This window comes from Paroedura picta, chromosome 12 (assembly GCF_049243985.1).
Source record: "Paroedura picta isolate Pp20150507F chromosome 12, Ppicta_v3.0, whole genome shotgun sequence".
In the NCBI taxonomy this organism is placed as follows: domain Eukaryota; kingdom Metazoa; phylum Chordata; class Lepidosauria; order Squamata; family Gekkonidae; genus Paroedura; species Paroedura picta.
The window spans coordinates 4,903,255-4,921,486 of NC_135380.1; the positions used below are offsets into that span (position 1 = coordinate 4,903,255).

At 49.8% G+C, this 18,232-nt stretch overlaps 1 protein-coding gene across 4 annotated transcripts in view; it reads left to right on the top strand.

The window, feature by feature from the left end:
* Window positions 1-18,232, top strand: part of TECTA (tectorin alpha) — a 78,537-nt gene that overhangs the window by 47,279 nt on the left and 13,026 nt on the right. For all 4 annotated transcript variants that reach the window (XR_013225907.1, XM_077306133.1, XM_077306132.1 and 1 more), the window contains 5 exons: window positions 1,423-2,033; window positions 3,628-4,189; window positions 9,651-9,850; window positions 15,718-16,101; window positions 17,047-17,333. Coding sequence is in view for 3 of the 4 variants with exons in the window: in XM_077306133.1 (XP_077162248.1) it covers window positions 1,423-2,033; window positions 3,628-4,189; window positions 9,651-9,850; window positions 15,718-16,101; window positions 17,047-17,333 (2,044 nt within the window). In the remaining variant the exon portion in view is untranslated. The remainder of the gene's footprint in view (window positions 1-1,422; window positions 2,034-3,627; window positions 4,190-9,650; window positions 9,851-15,717; window positions 16,102-17,046; window positions 17,334-18,232) is intronic.

Sequence of the window (18,232 nt, forward strand, 5' to 3'; positions counted from 1 at the left end):
AGCGCTTGCAAGAGAATGGGCAGGGAAGGTCACATGGACAGGTGGTAGAGGGAGTGCACTAGGGGCGAGGTGTGTGTGTGTGGGGGGGGGGGTTCAATGTCCACAGGCCCCTCCGGAATCCCTGGAAGGTGCTCCACCTTGGGCTATGCTGATGCAGGCCCTGGAAAGCTCCTCTATTTCCACCGCACACACACAGATCTCTGCCAAACCCAGACCCTCCTTCCACACAAACCTTGGCTGCAATAACGATAGCCACTTTGCTAATATAAAAACATGCAAATGTAATGGGAGAGCGGCATTGTCCTCCTCTCCACTTACTCTCCCAGTTAAGTAATTTCACAGAATGTCTTTCGGGAGGCCTCGGGAGCTCTCTTCCGCTGCATCAGGAGGGTTCTTAAATTGCCATGTGGATGCTGAAGTGGTGGAACATCAGAAACTAATTTGCCTGAGAGGTGGGGGGTGGGGGGGATGTTTTGCTTTGTTTGCTGCTGAGTCTATTCCTTCTGCTGCTGATGGCAGCCATCTCAAGCGGCCCTTGAAATTCCGGGTTGCAGGAGGGCTTTCAAAGGCATTGAGGTGCTGGTTGGGTCGTTTTGGTCCCGGATGTTTTGCTGGTAACTCTGGCTGGCATCTTCAGAGGGAAGACACAACAAGATGGGAATCTCTCTGTGCTGAGGTGCTGAGAGCGTGGTGGACAGTCGCTGGGCCTTTCTCTCCAGCCAGCGGTGGTCTCCCTTCTAGTGGTTTTTCTCTCCAACCCAAGGTGATCAATCAGGAAGAGAGGAGATAGGATGGGAAATACTTGGAGCGCCTGGGAATTGTCTTCCCGTCTGCTTGATGTAGAATAAGGAGGTGGAGAGCTCATAAACTAATTGGAGCCATTAGGGTTTAATGAAATGGCTGCTTTATTGGACTAGTTCGAACTTGAAAGGTAAAGTTCTCTTTCCTAGAAAACAGAGAGAATCCCCACCTTATCAACCAAGAGGGGTTTGCTCATGGCAGGAAAAGGGCTGGATCGTTCTTTTTTGGTTTTGCTTTCAAGTCATGGCCTCTTTATAGACACCCTGCATCGTTTTCAAGCCAAGAGTTGCTCAGAGGTGGTTTGCCATTCCCTGCCTCCGCATCCCCACCCTGGAGGCCTCCCATCCAAATACTAGCCAAGGTCGACCCTGCTTAGCTTTTGAGATCTGGCCAGATTGGGCCAGCCTGGGCCGTCCAGGCGAGAGCAGAAGTGAGCCAAGGAGGTTGGTCATTGCCTGCCACAGTGTAGCAACCTTGAGCTTCATTGGTGGCCTCCTACCCAAGTCCTGACTAGGACTGACCCTACTTCTGGGTTCTGACCAAATTGGGTTAGCCTGGTCAATCCAAGCCAGGGCTGGATCTTCCTTACTCAATTTTCTTCCCCTCCCCCTTCTGCTTCAGCTCTCACCTGCCCCGAAAACAGCCACTTCGAGGAGTGCATGACCTGCATGGAGACCTGCGAGAGCCTGGGCGCGGGGCCCGTCTGCCTGGACAGCTGCACGGAGGGCTGCCAGTGCGATGAGGGCTTTGCCCTCCGGGACACCCAGTGCATTCCTCGGAGCGAGTGCGGCTGCGTCTTCGAGGGGCACCAGCTGGCCACCAACCAGTCCTTCTGGGTGGACGTCGACTGCCAGTACTTCTGCTACTGCAACGGCTCCGACAACAGCGTGCACTGCGAAAGCGTCCCCTGCAAGGAGGACGAGTACTGCCTGGAAGAGAGCGGCCTCTACTTCTGCCAGCTCCGCACCGACGCCTCCTGCATCGTCTCCGGCTATGGCCATTACTTGACCTTCGATGGGTTTGCCTTCGATTTCCAGAGCAGCTGCCCCCTGGTCCTTTGCACAACCGTCTCCCGGCAACGGTCCGAGAGGCCGGAGACGTTCCCGGATTTCACCGTCACCGCCAAGAACGAGGACCGCGATCCTTCGCTGGCCTTGTGGGTGAAGCAGGTGGAGGTGGACGTCTTCAATTATAACATCGTCATCCACAGGGCCTACAAACATACCGTTCTGGTAAGCCGGCGGTGGCTGCTGCTGCTGCTGCTGCTGCTGGGGCCGCCTTGTACCTGCAGTGGTGGTGGAAAGAGCTGTTGAGTTGTGGCATGGTTGACCCCATTGGGTTTTTAAAGATAAGAGATGAACGGAGGTGGATCACCATTGCCTGCCTCTGCGTAACAACCCTGGGCTTCCTTGGTAGTATCCCATCCCAGTACTAACCAGGCGTTGGCCCGAGACATGACTGGGTTAGCCTGGGCCATCCCAAGGAGTCCCAAACCAACTTACTAACACTTTCCCCTTCCTCTCCGCACAACAGAGACTGGGAGGTAGGTGGGGCTGAGAGGGTTCTAACAGGATGGCTCTTTTGTAATGGGAGGGTGGAATCAATCTACATGCTGGCAGGAGCTGCAGAACACAAGTTCTTCATTGCAAACCAACTCCAACTAACAGAGGAACTGAAGGCTAAGGGGGAGGAAAAACAAATTGAGGGGGTGGAGTTTCCCTGCACTCCTCATCGTGTTTCAGTTAACCCTTTGCTATCCATTTGACTACAGGCTGGCCGAGAATGGTTCTAAGACTGGGGTAGTCAAAATGCGGCCCTCCAGATGTCCATGGACTACAATTCCCAGGAGCCCTTGCCAGCATTCGCTGGCGAATGCTGGCAAGGGCTCCTGGGAATTGTAGTCCATGGACATCTGGAGGGCCGCAGTTTGACTACCCCTGTTCTAAGAGAACTGTGACTCCACCCAGCTTAACCACTACACCCCACCGGCTCTCACTCTGCCTAATCCTTTTGACGGGAGATGCCTGGGATTTCCCCTCCAGTCATGGAGTCAAGGCTGCCGCAGTCCTTTGTGGTTGGCTGCTCTTTGACTCCCCTCCTGTTTGTGGATAGAGAGTCCATTGGAGCCACGAAACCAAGAGCCTTTAGGGACGGCCAGCCTTAAAACTGGCGCGCTGCAACTTCCCCAGTTGGTCAGGTGGGCAAAATAACTTAAGGCAGCCATCAAAAATGAATGCGCTCTATATTTAGTTCCATGGGCTTAATCCAGCTCCGCCTGGAGCCAAAATTATGGCCCGCGTAGTTTACTGTCATAAATTGGCCTCGTCTCCCCCTTGCGAAGTGTCATATTTCATTTTTATTTCACTGCATATGCACCTTATCCTTTCTCTGAGGAGCTCGGAGCAGAGCAAAAGCCATATCGGGTGAATAATTTAAGTCCGACTGAGCATTGGTGACTCGCTCAAAGCTCTAATATGAGCTTGGCGGCTAACCCCGCTGGACTGGCTTTCAAGATGTGTGCCTAGAGTTGCCAGCTCTGGGTTGGGAAATACCTGGAGAGGGGTGGAGATACCTGGAGGGTGGAGATACCCGGAAAGGGACTTCAGCAGGGTATAACGCCATAGAGGAGGGGCATGGGTGAGGGGAGGGGCCTAAGCAGAGTATCACGCCATAAAGCCAGCCTCCCAGTCAGCTATTTTCTCCAGGAGAGTTGACCTTGGCCGTCTGGAAGTCAATTGTAATAGTGGGAGATCTCCAGGCAGCACCTGGATATTGGCACCCCACCTTGTGGCCCTCCTTGATGGCCTCCCTTTCATCCCTTCGCAGATCAACAACGAGCGCCTTTACCTGCCGCTGAAGCTGGGCCAAGGGAAGGTGAACATCTTTGCCTTCGGGTTCCACATCGTGGTGGAGACCGACTTTGGCCTGAAGGTGGTCTACGACTGGAAGACCTTCCTCTCCGTCACCATCCCGCGCGGCCTCCAGAACCGCACATACGGCCTCTGCGGGAGATACAACGGCAACCCCAGCGACGACCTCCAGACCGCCACAGGCCTCATCATCTCTAACATCCAAGAGTTCGGCCACAGCTGGGCCAAACGGGACCCCTTCTGTCAGGTGGGCTGCGGCGACCGATGCCCCACCTGTGGGAAGGTGGAAGGCTTCTGGAAGCCCCAGCAGCTCTGCAGCTTGATCCCCAGCAAGAGCGGGGTCTTCTCCAGGTGCCACAGCAAAGTCAGCCCCAGCTTCTTCTACAAGAACTGCTTGTTCGACACCTGCATCGACGGGGGCGCGGTGCAGACGGCCTGCAGCTGGCTGCAGAACTACGCCAGCACCTGCCAAACGCAAGGGATCGCCGTCACAGGCTGGAGGAACTTCACCTCGTGCTGTGAGCAGAGCTTTTCGTTTTTGAATCACTAGGGCAAGGGGTCCCCAACGGGAAGAGTTGGTTTTGGTACCCTGCTTTTCACTGCCCGAAGGAGTCTCAGGGCGGCTTACATTTGCCTTCCCTTTCCTCTCCCCACAGCAGGCGCCCTGTGAGTCAGGTGGGGCTGAGAGAGTTCCAACAGAACTGCTCTGAGAGAACAGCTCTACCAAAACTGTGACTAGCCCAAGGTCACCCAGCCTGTGGAGGAGCGAGGAATCAAACCCAGCTCTTCAGATTAGGAGCCACCGCTCTTAACTGGGTGCCATGGGGCCTGAGATTCCTTTCCTAGCACCTGCCAGGGGTGCTTTAGATAATGAGCAGGTCCAGGTGGAGTTTTGTCCACCAAGGCTTCTGACTGGCCTTTGGAGATTGGATTGGCTGTGCAGATTTTTTTTAATGTTGCCTTGGCAACAGCTGCCACTTCAAAGTGTGACTTGAAGGGAAGCTGTGGCAGCCATTTTGTGGCTTGCTCCGCCTCCCGAGGCTGGCAGCTATCGTATAGTGGCCGTTTGGTGGCTGAGCCCACCACGCCATGCCGGAATTCCAAAAAGTTTGGAGCCTCCTGTTCTAGGACCACCCATGACAATTATTCCTTTGTGCCTCCCTCCTGAACTCCTTTTGGGTCTGGCTGACCTACGGTTTTTTGACAGGAAGATGACATGTCTTGAAGTCAATGCCCATCAGCCCGGCCTGGTAGGCCAGGTTGAGTTCCCAGCAGGCAAATGCCTGGGCTGTGGTTCTTTGTGCCATGTATTGTTTTAACTCCCTAAGTTGCAGGGGTAGTCAAACTGCGGCCCTCCAGATGTCCATGGACTACAATTCCCAGGAGCCCTTGCCAGCATTCGTCAACGAATGCTGGCAAGGGCTCCTGGGAATTGTAGTCCATGGACATCTGGAGGGCCGCAGTTTGACTACCCCTGGTTTACAGCATAAAAAATAACCATTGTAACCACTGAGTGTTTAACGGCTGACAGATCCAGCTCCTAAAACAAAAGGAAAAAGGCGTTTTAGGCAGGTATAGGAATTCCATATACAATTGCTGGATACAAAACACATTCCAAGCAATGAATGCGAGAATAATATATTTTTTATTTATTTAAAGCAGGCTTTCTCAACTGGGGTTTTGTGAAACCCTGGGGTTTCTTGACGGCCCAGAAAGGGTTTCCCGAATGGGTGGGAATTAATTCTTAATCTGTTTTTTTCGCTTGTTAAACATTTATTGGGTGAGATGACCACACATGATCATGTTGACCCACCCACCCCTCCCACTTGTCAAGATCCTTCTTCGAATTTCAGTGCCCAGCGCTGGTCCTTTTCTTGGGTGTCTTTTGCACTGGGCTTTTTACCCACTCTGAATAAATCCCTGCCGTCTACACTGAACTTGATTTCCATTTTGATTTTGGGCACTTTAAATTTTCTCTCTGCAACATGCATTATTGATCCGGAGTGACCCTACCTTTCCCCCGCGATATCTAGAAGTGGATATAACTCTCGATATTTGAAAAATCGTTATCAATAAGTGTGCAGCCTCCTGTTTTTTCCAAATTAACTTCCTTTTCCCTGCCTGGTAGCAAAGCAGTCTTCCCTGATTGCCCAGTGCGTCAGTTCAAAGTCTTCCTGGTTCCCGGTTGCAAGGCTTGTCTTAAAGTGATCGTGCTCCAGAAGCCCTAACTTCTCTCACAAGAGATTTGCCTCTTGGTTTTTTCTCCCCTCCTCTGCTGTCTCCAATCCTCCTCCCCGCCCAGTTCAAGAAAGGAGATTCTTACTGTGCTTGGCTCCCCTCCCCTCTCTGAGCTTCCCCAGTCGAGTGCAGAACACTTTCTGCTTCAATTGGGGAGGAGGGGAAGAGGAAGACCCAAGTTCAAATCAATCTGAATTCAGCGGGATCCACAAACAGAAAAAATAAAGTGTAGAATCAGCCCTGGTTTCAGAAAGTCGCATTTCAGCCCAGTGCCTTGACAACCAACCTTGGGATTTCAGGGTTCAGTTCATTCACCGCTCTGAGAGCCATCTGACCTCTCTCTGAAACTCTGCCTTGGACCTCCTTTATGTCTGTCTGGTTGGCGTCCTGCCATGATTGCCCTTTGAATGATTGTCCTTCCCTTTTTACAAAACTCTCAGTGGGTCTGAGGAAGACTTCTGCTTGTTAAGAAGGTGGGGAATTGTTGTGAGCTGCTGAGCTTTTGGAGAGGTTCTGATGAGCAAAGGGAGGGGAAGGTAGAGATTGGAGGCCCTGAGGATTCCCAGGGAGAGGAAAAAGAGGCGGAGAGACGCAGATTAGGCTACCTAATGACAAAACGGAAAGTAGTGGATAAAAATGACACAGATAAGAGGAGACAGGAGAAAAAGAATAGCTCGACAAATACCTCGACATGAAAGAGATGTGTACCGGAGTCACAGAAGATTATCTCTCATGTCACCAATTTCATAAAGGAAATGGAGCAGCAAGGGGATGAGTTATTGGCTGCTCACGAAATCTGACAGATATTTAAGCACTCGGCACCGAAGCCCCTTCTGTCTTTGGCATTTCCTTCGATTCATTGCTACGAGCTTGCCACAGCATTGCCTGGAGGGATGCCCTTGCCCTGGTTGCTAGGAAGGTGGAGGCAGTGACGTGGGTCTCTCCAAGTGGCAGGAGGGTCATGTTTGTCCCCCGGGTTATTAACAACTGGCCTGTTGTCCTGGAGGGTTCGTGGTGTGGACATTGCTTGTGTTTGAAAGCCCCTGTCAGCTCTGAGTCGATGTTGACTTGTGTTCTCCACGCATATCCACATCCTTCTGTGGATCAAAGTCGTGAAGTACAGTATTTGCTGGCGTACAAGACTACTTTCCCCCCCTGAAAAACATGCCTCCAAGTGGGGGGGTCGTCCTATACGCCGGGTGCACTTCAGTTGGGATAGACAGAGCTGCCCATAGTGGCCCCTAGTACTGTAATGTAATGTAACAAACTCTATATTTTGAGTGGAAATGTTGGGGGGTCGTCTTATACGCCGGCAAATACGGTATTTAGTTTTTGAATCACTGATTAAATCAGAGGCCCCCAGAATGGTTCCCACAGACACTTTACTTGGTCTCCTCTGAGTGTTTCCAGAAATTAGTGGAGCACTCAGATTGAAGATCTGATTAGCTGTGCAGATAAGAATATGGTTGCTTTGGTGGCTCCTACCACCGCAGGGTTGGTTTTACCCTCTCACTTGATTTTCTCCAGTGTATGTTTTAAATTATCCTCCTTCTTTCCTGTGCTTAGACTTTTTTGGGGCGTGTGTGTGGCTCCAGCTCCTGAGGCAGCCATTTTGGGATTGCGCCCATCACCTGGGGTCTGAATTCCAAAGGTTCCCACAGGCTAACAAAGGCTGTGGGCCGTTGGTTTAAGCAATAATATGGTCTTAGCGAGAGCTGCTGAGTTTGTTCATAGGCAGCACAAGGAAAGTCTGTTCTGTGTTGGGACTTTCCGACTAGACTCGGTCCTAGGTCCCTCCAGAAAATTGGAGCTGCAGAGTAACAGAGCATTTTGAACGCATGCAGTTATTAGTTACCTTTGAGGATGAGGCACAGATCCAGACTCACAGCATGTTGAGGTTGAAAAGAGAGAATCTTTACAGCATGGTTATTTACAGAAATATATCATATGCATCTTCTTCAGTTTCCTTAGTGAAGCAGAGTACAAAAGCTTAAAGAATGGTTACAAAAGCAGCACATTTCAAGCCTTTATGGCTAGGCTGCAGCCAGGCTACATCTCACAGATCAGCAGAAAGCCTCAATGGAGGATGCTGAAGAAAGAGGAAGTGAGCAGGAGCCGATCTTAAATAAGAGGAATCCCCAGGTCATGTACTTGGGATTTTTCCAATGCAACCTCACCTCTGACCACTTGATGTACTAGTGAGCACACAGGTACCGCTCAGCTGCTTAAAGAGCTTAACAACAGCCCTTCAAGGCTGACTTCATCCCATTACTTGCTAATTGCAGTTCCAAGACTCCGTTTGTTGCCCAACCCTTTGCGCCTTTAAACCAAGAGTCCTTAGGGAGCACTGTCAGGTAGAAGACCCCTCTGCAAGAGGGATGATTCATGAAAGGAAGCTCTTCTTCTCCGTCTTCCCTTTTCTAGAAAGTTGCAGGTTGCACCTCCTGTCCGAAAAGCAGCCACTCTTCATTTGTCAAATGCAAATTTAATTAGCCCAAACATGCGAGGGAAAGATTACCGTTTGTTCTAGGGAGAGTCGCCCCTCTTGTCAATGGGATTACAATGTATTGTTCAATTACGCTCCTCGTAAAATGAAGATGCAGAGCCTCCCTGGCAGACGGGCCGTCTGGCAAAATCAATTGAAAAGTCATTTTCATCACTAATAAGATTTAAAAATTAAATCGGGATCATTTTCTACCCACAAATTGATGGCCTAAATCAGCCTTGCTGCCTAATCTCAAGGACTTGATCTCAATTGGTTTTTTTTGGGGGGGGGGGAGTGCATGGAAGTGAAGTATTTGCTCAGTTTACTTTGGAATGCCAGGGGAACGGATTGAAAACTTGACTCATGGGCCAAGGAGCCCAAAAAAGGTGCCCTTGCCCATGGGCACACATAATGGGTTAGAGCCCCCCCAAAAGATCCCTGCATGCGGGGAAGGGGGTGTTTATTCTGATTCCTAGGGTTGCTAGCCACCAGATGGTAACTGGGAGGAGTCGGGAGGGGGGGTTGATAGCAATAAATGGTGTGACTTGGAAGGGATGGCATGCCTCTCTAGGAATCACCAGAAACGCTATGGCCAAGCCATGAAGTTTCTGGCAATTGCTAGAGTGGACTAAGTCACTTTCCAGTTTTCCTTGGAAATGTCCTTATCTCACTGCCTGATGGCAATTTTTAAAACCTAATTTCTCTCCCACTGGCCACAGGAGCAGTGGTGGGCAAAGAGAGATAGAGGGGCAGATTCTTCACCCCAATGAAAAATGGCAAGTTTATCGATTCCCCCCTTTACCATGGTGGCCCTCCATGATATTGCTCTGAGAGGGTGGGTGATCAGAGGTGATCTGCCAGGGCCTGCCCCTGTGTCATGGCCCTGGTATAACGGAAGTCTCCCTTCTAAGTGCCAGCCAGGGCCGACCCTACTTAACTTCTGTGGTTTGACAGGATCGGGCTTATCTGGGCTATCCAAGTCAGGTAGAAGATTATTTATTTACTATATGGCTTGTGTGAAGTATAGCCATTCCCTCCCCCTGCATCACAGCTCTTAGAGGTCTCCTTTTCAAATACGACCCAGGACCGACCCTGCTTAGCTTCTGAGGAGTGACGGGATCCGACTCGCGTGGCCTATTCAGGTTGGGTCCCCGAGTTGGAAGGGAAGCATGACACAAGCAGGTCTGGGGGTCTAATCCCAAAGCAGCATGAAGAAAACTTGAACCCAGGGCTAAGCCCGACCTCTCTTGTTCCAGCGGTCAGCTGCCCTCCCAACAGCCACTACGAGAGCTGCGTGAGCGTGTGCCAGCCCCGCTGCGCCGCCATCCGACTGAAAAGCGACTGCAACCACTACTGCGTGGAAGGGTGCCAGTGTGACCCGGGCTACGTCCTCAATGGCAAGAGCTGCATTCTTCCACACAACTGCGGCTGCTACTCCGACGGCAAATATTACGAGGTGAGGCGTGGCTTCCAACCTAAAGGGGCTTTGGGGGGGGGAAGGGCTGCCTTTTGGGGAGGTATGCATCTGAGATGCCAGCAGTGGGCATGGGAGATGAGGCTAGCTGTGCCACAGTGACATACCCAAAAACAAAACACAGGTGCAACTCAGGTTGCCAAATCCTGGTTGGGAAGCTCCTGGAGAATTTGTGGTAGAGCTTGGGAAGGGGATGGACCTTGGCAAGGCCTAGCGTCATGGAGTCCACTCACCAAAGCTTCCATTTTGTCCAGGGGAGCTGATCGTTGCAATCCAGGTCTCACCAGGATGTTGGCAACCCTCACTGGAACTCATACTAGGCAGGACATTTTTCTAGGGCCATTATATATTAGAGAGGCAGCTGGTATGGTGGTTAAGGCCAGCAGCCTCTAATCTGGGCTTGATTCCCCACTCCTTCTCTATGTGCAGCTGACTTGAATGACCCTGAGCTAGTCCCAGTTGTCTTAGAACTGTTCTTGTAGAGAAGTTCTCTTAGAGCTCTCTCAGCCCCACCTGCTTCATAGGTTGTGTGTTGTGGGGAGAGGAGGGGAAAGATGTTTGTAAATGGTTTTGAATAGTGAAAACCAGGGTAGAAAAAAACGTTCTCTTCTACTGGACACTCCAGAGCAGGCTTTCTCAACCAGGTGGTTGTGAAACCATGGGGTTTCTTTACAGCCCTGTAAGGATTTCTTGAATGCAGAATAGTTGGGAAGCCTAGCTGTTTACATCTCTACCTGGGGCCCCTCCCCTTCCCGCCCCCTCCAGGTCTATCATTCGGCATTTTGGGACGGGTGGTGGTGGTTGACATGACCATATATGGTCATATCATCCAATAAATGTTTAACAATTTTTTTTAAATCCATTAAAATTAATTAACTCCCACTCAATCGGGAAAGCCTTCCAGGGCTGCCAAGAAACCCCAGGAGAATAAGAAACCCCAAGGATTCCCGAAACTCTGGTTGAGAAAGCCTGGCCTAGAGAGCGGGCTGTGTGGGCAAAATCCCCATCAGTATGGGGTGAGAATGCCCAACATTTCTGCTCAAATTTGTGATTTCTGATGATGCCTTTGATACAAACGCCTTTGTGAAAGTGACACTGAACGGGAAAGCTCTGAACTCCTTTTGAAATGAAAGGGGAGCGTCCAACTCTCTTTCTCTAAAGCCACTTAGAACCCTCTTTCTGTTAACGGGGCGGTATAGACAGACCCAAAAGAGCCTCTTGTGACACAGAGTGGTAAGGCAGCCGTCTGAAAGCTCAGCCCATGAGGCTGGGAGTTCGATCCCAGCAGCCGGCTCAAGGTTGACTCAGCCTTCCATCCTTCCGAGGTCGGTAAAATGAGTACCCAGCTTGCTTGCTGGGGGGTAAACAGTGATGACTGGGGAAGGCACTGGCAAACCACCCCGTATTGAGTCTGCCAAGAAAACGCTAGAGGGCGTCACCCCAAGGGTCAGACATGACCCAGTGCTTGCCCAGGGGATACCTTTACCTTTATAGACAGACCCAGGTCAAAAAATGTGTGAGAGTGCTTCAAAATAAAATGTGAATTCTTACCCTTAAAAGCTGTGCACAGGTGTACGTCATCTCAAAACGGGCAGAAACAAATCCGCAATGCAACCAAATCTGCCTTCACGGGACTTTGAGTAGCTTTGGGGAGAAATCAGGGCCTTTCTGAGCGAACGCTGTTTCCGATGCTCTCTGTGAACGGTCCTGAACCTTGAGGATTGTCATGGCCCAATGAGGGTTTCTTCGAGGAGTTCATCTATATCTATATTTGTCAAGTGGTGGCCGCGGCAGCAGCAAGACCTGTAGAATGGGAGAGCGCACAACACAAATCATGGTGTGTTTTTCGTCTATGAGCCACCGGTGGGATTGGATAGTACAGGGGTAGTCAAACTGCGGCCCTCCAGATATCCATGGACTACATTTCCCATGAGCCCCTGCCAGCATTTGCTGGCAGGGGCTCATGGGAATTGTAGTCCATGGACATCTGGAGGGCCGCAGTTTGACTACCCCTGGGATAGTAAATGCTTTTCAAACAAGGAGATGAAGATGGAAGGCTGCGTGTCAGCCATTTGTTGCTGCCGACGCTGTCTTAATAGGTGGATTTTGGAGGATGTAAGCACGATGCCCTGGGGAACAAACTTGTGTTTCTTCAAAGGAATTTGGGGGGGGGGAGTTTGCAGCTAACTTATAGGCCTCCCTCCCTCCCTTCTCCTTTGCTAGTTTTCACCGCTCCCATCTTTTCAGCTTTCTTCACCATTATCTCCATGTACCATCCCGAAATAATGAACCACGGCAATGTATTTAGTGCTATAGTTCTGTGCATTGTGTCTCGTTAATCAGTTTAATTCTCACAATGTAATGACAAATTCTCAGTAATAAGGGCTATGCTTTCAGCCTCGCTTTTTTGGGAGGGAAATACGACAAAATTAAACTTTCATTTTATGGCATCCATTTGCATACACCCAGGGGGAGATTCTTCCCTGTTACTTACACCAGAGCCGCTGTAGAATTCAGGCCGTTTACTCTCCGTGAAAGTGATAAATTCAGGAGAAGAGCAAAAGCTTGAATTTAGAATGAAAACAGTAAGTGGGAAGAACAGGACAATCATCTAGGAAGGGGGCAGGATGTGATTTTAGGAAGCATCCCTTGGTTTGATTTTTTTTGGGGGGGAGGGGGGCCCGACACAAAAGTCTTAAATATTGGAATGAGACCTGCAGTGTGCATAATTGAGCCGACTATAAAGGGTGTCCTGCAGGAGGCATCTTGACCTATCCAGGTTGGGTCCCTGAGCCAGGGGGCATCCTGCAGGAGATGCATATTTAGCATAAGATAGGAACTTCCTGATGATTTTAAAATTATCTGTTCCTGATTGTCTCAACAGGAGACACTTTGCTCTCTAAGCACACCTCCACCTACTTGTCTCCAGAACCAATGATGGCAGGCAACAGGCAGCTAGCCAGTGAGAACTCTCTTCTCTCCTTGCCTAGTGGTTTCTCTTCATTTATTCTTTAAGCAGCCTGGTTCTTCACTCCTCCTTTGCAAATTTAAACTCTGCCAACCTTAAATGCCAGAGAAGCGCTGGGAAGGATTCGTTGCAAAAGGGTTTCGCTGTCTGAAAGCAGCTTTCAGCATGTTCATGGTTTCTGAGATGCAAACCATTTCTTTTGTTGTTGGAAGGATCTGTTGCGCCAGTCCAGGCTCCAAGATGGCTGCATGAAGAATGGTTTGTTTACCAGCTCTGTTTCTCCACTTTCCCCCGTCCTTTAAAAATGAGGTGCCAGGGCCTCTTATCGACGGAGGAGCCAGCTCATGCTCTCAATTATTCCATAAATCTGATAGTGAAAGGGTGGAATGTAATTTGTGCTCTTCTGCAGAGTACACTTCGGTGGTCAACAGGATATTTGTAATGCTCTCCTCTGAAGGAAGGAAGGAGGTTGCTGTGGAAACTGTAACTTTGCATCTCCTCACTTTTACAAGCTGGTGTCGGACCAATAGAATCTGCTCAGAATTTGCCACAACCCTTTTGATTGGCCGGAAACATGCCCAAATGGGAAGGGGGAGTACTGGATAAAACTCTGATCCTTGCTAGATTAGCGGCAGGAAATCTGAGGTTGTTTTAGGCCTTCGTGCACATCTCCTGGAAAGATTCTTTGTCTCTGGAATATGACATTTGGTGCTCTTTCGTTTCCTTTTATCTTCCATTGCGTTAAGCTGGAGAGAGGTCCAGCGACTTATCTCACCACGCTTGATTAGAGACTATAATAATAATTTTTATTACATTTCTTCCTCCCTTAGAACTCCAGAGTATATGTTGGGTTTCCGGATCTGCTTCTCATTCAAGCTTTAGCAAGAGAGTTTCAGCGGTTAGTCGTGTTTGCCTGCAGTAGAACACCTGGCCTCAAATCCAGAAGCATCTTAGAGACAGCATGTCAAGGTCCCTCTCTCAGACATGAGTAGAATAGAAACAGAGGTCTCTAAGTTTAGCAAGGCTACTGCATCATTTTGCCTTTCAACCATGCCCTGGGTCCCACAGAACCTAAGGAACCAGGCCCTCAAATGAACGACAGGACATGGTGCTTGAGTGAAAGGACAATTGGCTCTCCTGTAGCTCAGTCCCTATTATTTATTTATCGCATGTATGTGTGGTGTAGCCAGGAGATCTGAGGACCGTCCGGCAGCCAGGCAAGGGGTGTTCAGAGGTGGTTTTGCCATTGCCTACCTCGCCACCACAACCCCTAGTGTTCCGAATCCAAATACTCACCAGGGTCAGTCCTGCTTAGCTTGTGAGATCTGATAGGATCAGGCTCACCTGGGCTATCCAGGTAGGACTACAAGTCATTACCCGATGCAGCAAGAGATGAATGGGTATCCATTCCCATCACATGAGAAATTAACCTGCTGAAAATCGATGATGATGATGATGAATCCCCACCAAGTATAGAATTGAATATCTGAAGGGGCAATTTCTGGCATTTCCAACAATGCACTAAAGTACTGCATTCCCAAAGGCAACCATAATCCTGGATAGCTTTTGGATGGGTGCCTGTTTATGGAGATAGAAGCATCCGTCTGTAATCTACGGATTTCACTGAGGATGCATGACGGCACCCTAAAATGGATTGGCTCTCATCTGCTGTAAGATCAATTGCTAGCCAAGAATGAATGAGTTGCTTTGCATATGTACTCCACGACTGCCCTCTCCTGGCTGAAATAACTCTTGTCTTGATCAAGACATCATTCTACATCATCTTCCTTTTCAGCAGATGTGTTTGAACAAAGCCGAAATCAGGCTCTTGCTGGTCTCCTGTTGGACCTCTGTGGGAGCTTGCTGGCCACTGTGTGAGATGCAATTCTGGACTAGATGGATTGTTGATCTGATTCTGCACGATTCTTCTGATGTTCTTATGAAGGTCTTGACCTCTATAGCCTGTTTGTTGTCCCTCCAGAAGAACTACTTGGCCACTGTGTGAGATGTGATGCTGAATTAGATGGGTCATTGGTCTGATCCAGCAGGGCTCTTCTGATGTTCTCATGAAGGTCTTGACCTCTATGCCCTGTTGTTGGCCCTCCAGTGGAACTAGTTGGCCACTGTGTGATGCTGGACTAGTTGGACCACTGGTCTGATCCAGCAGGGTTCTTCCAATGTTCTTATGTACCAAAATAGGGGGTCATGCTGTCTGTAGCATTGCTTCTCATAAACCAGAGGCCTTTTACAAATTTATATTTCATGACCCAGGTACAGACACCTGGTCAGGGAAAGCATGTATACTGAAACATGCACACTATGGAGACGGTGTCCTCCTCTCTCTAGGTGGAAAGGGTCAGGCGGCCAAAATATGACAGTGATCTCAACATATTGTTTTCATATGGACAACCATGTAAACCTTCCCACCCGAAAATAAGTTGATTACATCATTTAGAACCTTAATCTGGGTAAATACAGGTGTCCTGTCCACCAAAAGCAGGGTCTTCTCAGTAGTCACCACCCACCTCTGGAATCTCATGTTTCTGCTTCACTTGACTCATTTCAAAAGCTGTTGGAGACTTTTGTATCCCTCAAGGAGCAACATCCTGGTGTTCCAGGGTGATTATAATTGGCATTTTTAAAATGTTATGGATTTGCTGTTGTATTAATTAAATTTTGTTGTTGTTGTTGAATGTTTTGAGCATTCCTTAGGATCAAATCACTTTGGAAGCTGGGTATATAATGTCTTTGGGTGGTTTGGGGATGGATGGCACATGCATTGTGCCTCCTGTTGAAGCATTTTCAAGTGAATGTGCTGTGGGCTTCGTCTCCTGGGGGAGTCATGCAACTAGCACTTTTCTTCCTGGCTTCTCCCCTGCAGCCCAAACAGCTCTTCTGGAGCAGTGACTGCACACGCCGCTGCCGTTGCTTTCGCCGCAACCTCATCCAGTGCGACCCCCGGCAGTGCAAGTCGGACGAGGAGTGCGCCCTCCGGAATGGAGTCCGGGGATGCTTCAGCACAAAGACGTCCTACTGCATCGCGGCGGGCGGAGGAGTCTTCCGCACGTTTGATGGTGCCTTCCTCCACTTCCCCGCTAACTGCGCCTTCGTCCTCTCCACCATCTGCCAGAAACTTCCCGACGTCTCCTTCCAGCTCATCATCAATTTTGATAAGTGGTCTTCCCCCAACCTGACAATCATCTCACCTGTTTACTTCTACATTAACGAGGAGCAGATTCTTATTAGTGATCGCAACACTGTCAAGGTACAGCACGGATGTCTCGTTGTGCCACTTTAAGGAGGTTTTCAAATATCATCTGGAGGTAGCTGGCAGGTCCCACCGTGAGCATTCTACATTCCGAGGATCTAGCACAGGGGTTTCCAAAGTGGGTCGGCAGCCCCCCTTAGGACATTAGAGGGATCCGGTGGGCAGTGAGAACTCTGGGGGTAGTAGGTGGCCAGCAGTCTGAATCTTCCTGCTGCAGTTGCATTTTCCTAGCAAAAGACATTCCAAGGTGGCTTGCCATTGCCTGCCTCTGGGTAGTAGCGATCCTGGACTTCCTTGTTGGTCTCCTATCCCAGTGCTGATTGGGGCCAACTGTGCTTAGCTTCCTGAAGAAAATGGCAGAAGGTGGCCTGGATGGGATCATATTCCTGCTGAGCTCCTCCCCCTCCTCAGGCTCTGTCCTTCACAGGCTCCACCTCAGATCTCCTGGAATTTCTAAACCCAGGGTTGGCAACCCTTCCCCAAAAGTCTCCATCTCTGGGAGGCTGGAAAAGCCTTTCTGTGCTTGCTTCCGGCCATGGGATTTTCCATTGCTTGCTTCTCTCTCTCTCTCTCTCTCTCTCTCTCTCTCTCTCTCTCTCTCTCTCTCTCTCTCTCTCTCTCCGCCCCCTCTCCCTCTTTCTCCCTTTCCCCGTCTACCTTTCTTCACAATGAGGGCCCCAACTGTCTTTTACAAACTATTTTTGCAAAGAACTTACTTTTTTTTTTCAGACTGAACTATGGCTGTTGCACAACAACCAAAATATAGGTGTATTTTGAATTTGCAGTACACCTAACACCAGGAAACCAAATCAGTACGTTTAAGGTCCTGGTTGTCAGATGAGCAACCTTCAGTGGTTGAGTCCCGATGGGGGACTTTGTTCTTCCAGAATGGAGACTTCCCAATTCCCCTTCCTTCTAAGATCTGTTTATCTCCCTAACTAGGTGAATGGGACCCAGGTGAATGTCCCCTTCGTGACTGGCTTGTCAACCAAAATATACAGCATGGAGGGTTTCCTGGTCATCGACACGAGCCCTGATATCCAGATCCACTACAATGGCTTCAATGTCATCAAAATCAGCATTGGCGAAAGGCTGCACAATAAAGTCTGTGGCCTTTGTGGGAATTTCAACGGGGACCGCACGGATGATTACGTCACCCTGCGAGGGAAGCCGGTGGTCAGCAGTGTGTTCTTGGCACAGAGCTGGAAGACCAACGGCATGCAGAAGAGGTGAGCTGCGAGTGAACTGTCACACGCGGGAAAGGAACCCAAGGCCATTCACTGTCCGTCCCTGAGGGATGAGTCTGTTGTGGCTCATACATTATTGTCCGGGGTAAGGGCAAAGACTCATCTCTCTGCGATCTTTTACCAAAAGCCTCTACAATAATCTGGAGACCACAGGATTCCAACCCTTGCTTTCACTTGGGGAAAAAATACAGAGGGAAGGGGGTAGACCTCCAGGTTAGAACGGCTGCACAGGAAAAATCTGAAGAGAGTGTGCAAATGCTTACAAATGGAGCCATCAAGTCAAAGCGGACTTACCCTATAGCAGGGGTAGTCAACCTGTGGTCCTCCAGATGTCCATGGACTACAATTCCCATGAGCCCCTGTCAGCATTTGCTCATGGGAATTGTAGTCCATGGACATCTAGAGGACCACAGGTTGACTACCCCTGCCCTATAGGGTTTTCAATGCAAGAGATTTCAGAGGTGGTTTGCTGTTGCTTGCCTCTGCCTAGCAACCCAGGGTTTTCTTGGTGGTCTCCCATCCAAGGACTAACGTAGAGTCCACCCTGCTTAGCTTCTGAGATCTAATAAAATCGGGCTACCCTGGCCCAGCCGGGTGTGGGCAGAGAGTGCTTAGAACCAAAATATAAAAAGCTGCCTATTGCTGTTGGACTTCTAGTTCTGTCTTCCCTTGTGCCACCCTTTTGTTGTGTGACAGCAGCTCTCCAACCACCAGGGCAGAGGTCCACTCGAACCTGAGATCCTTCTGTAACTGGGGCTGCTGAGGTTTGAGGCCACTGAGCCACTACCTTTGGCCACTGGGTGGTGGAGTTTCGATGGGTTCGTGAGCCAGGGGCTGCAGTGCTCACACCCAATTCATCCCCACACTTCCTCCCCACTGCC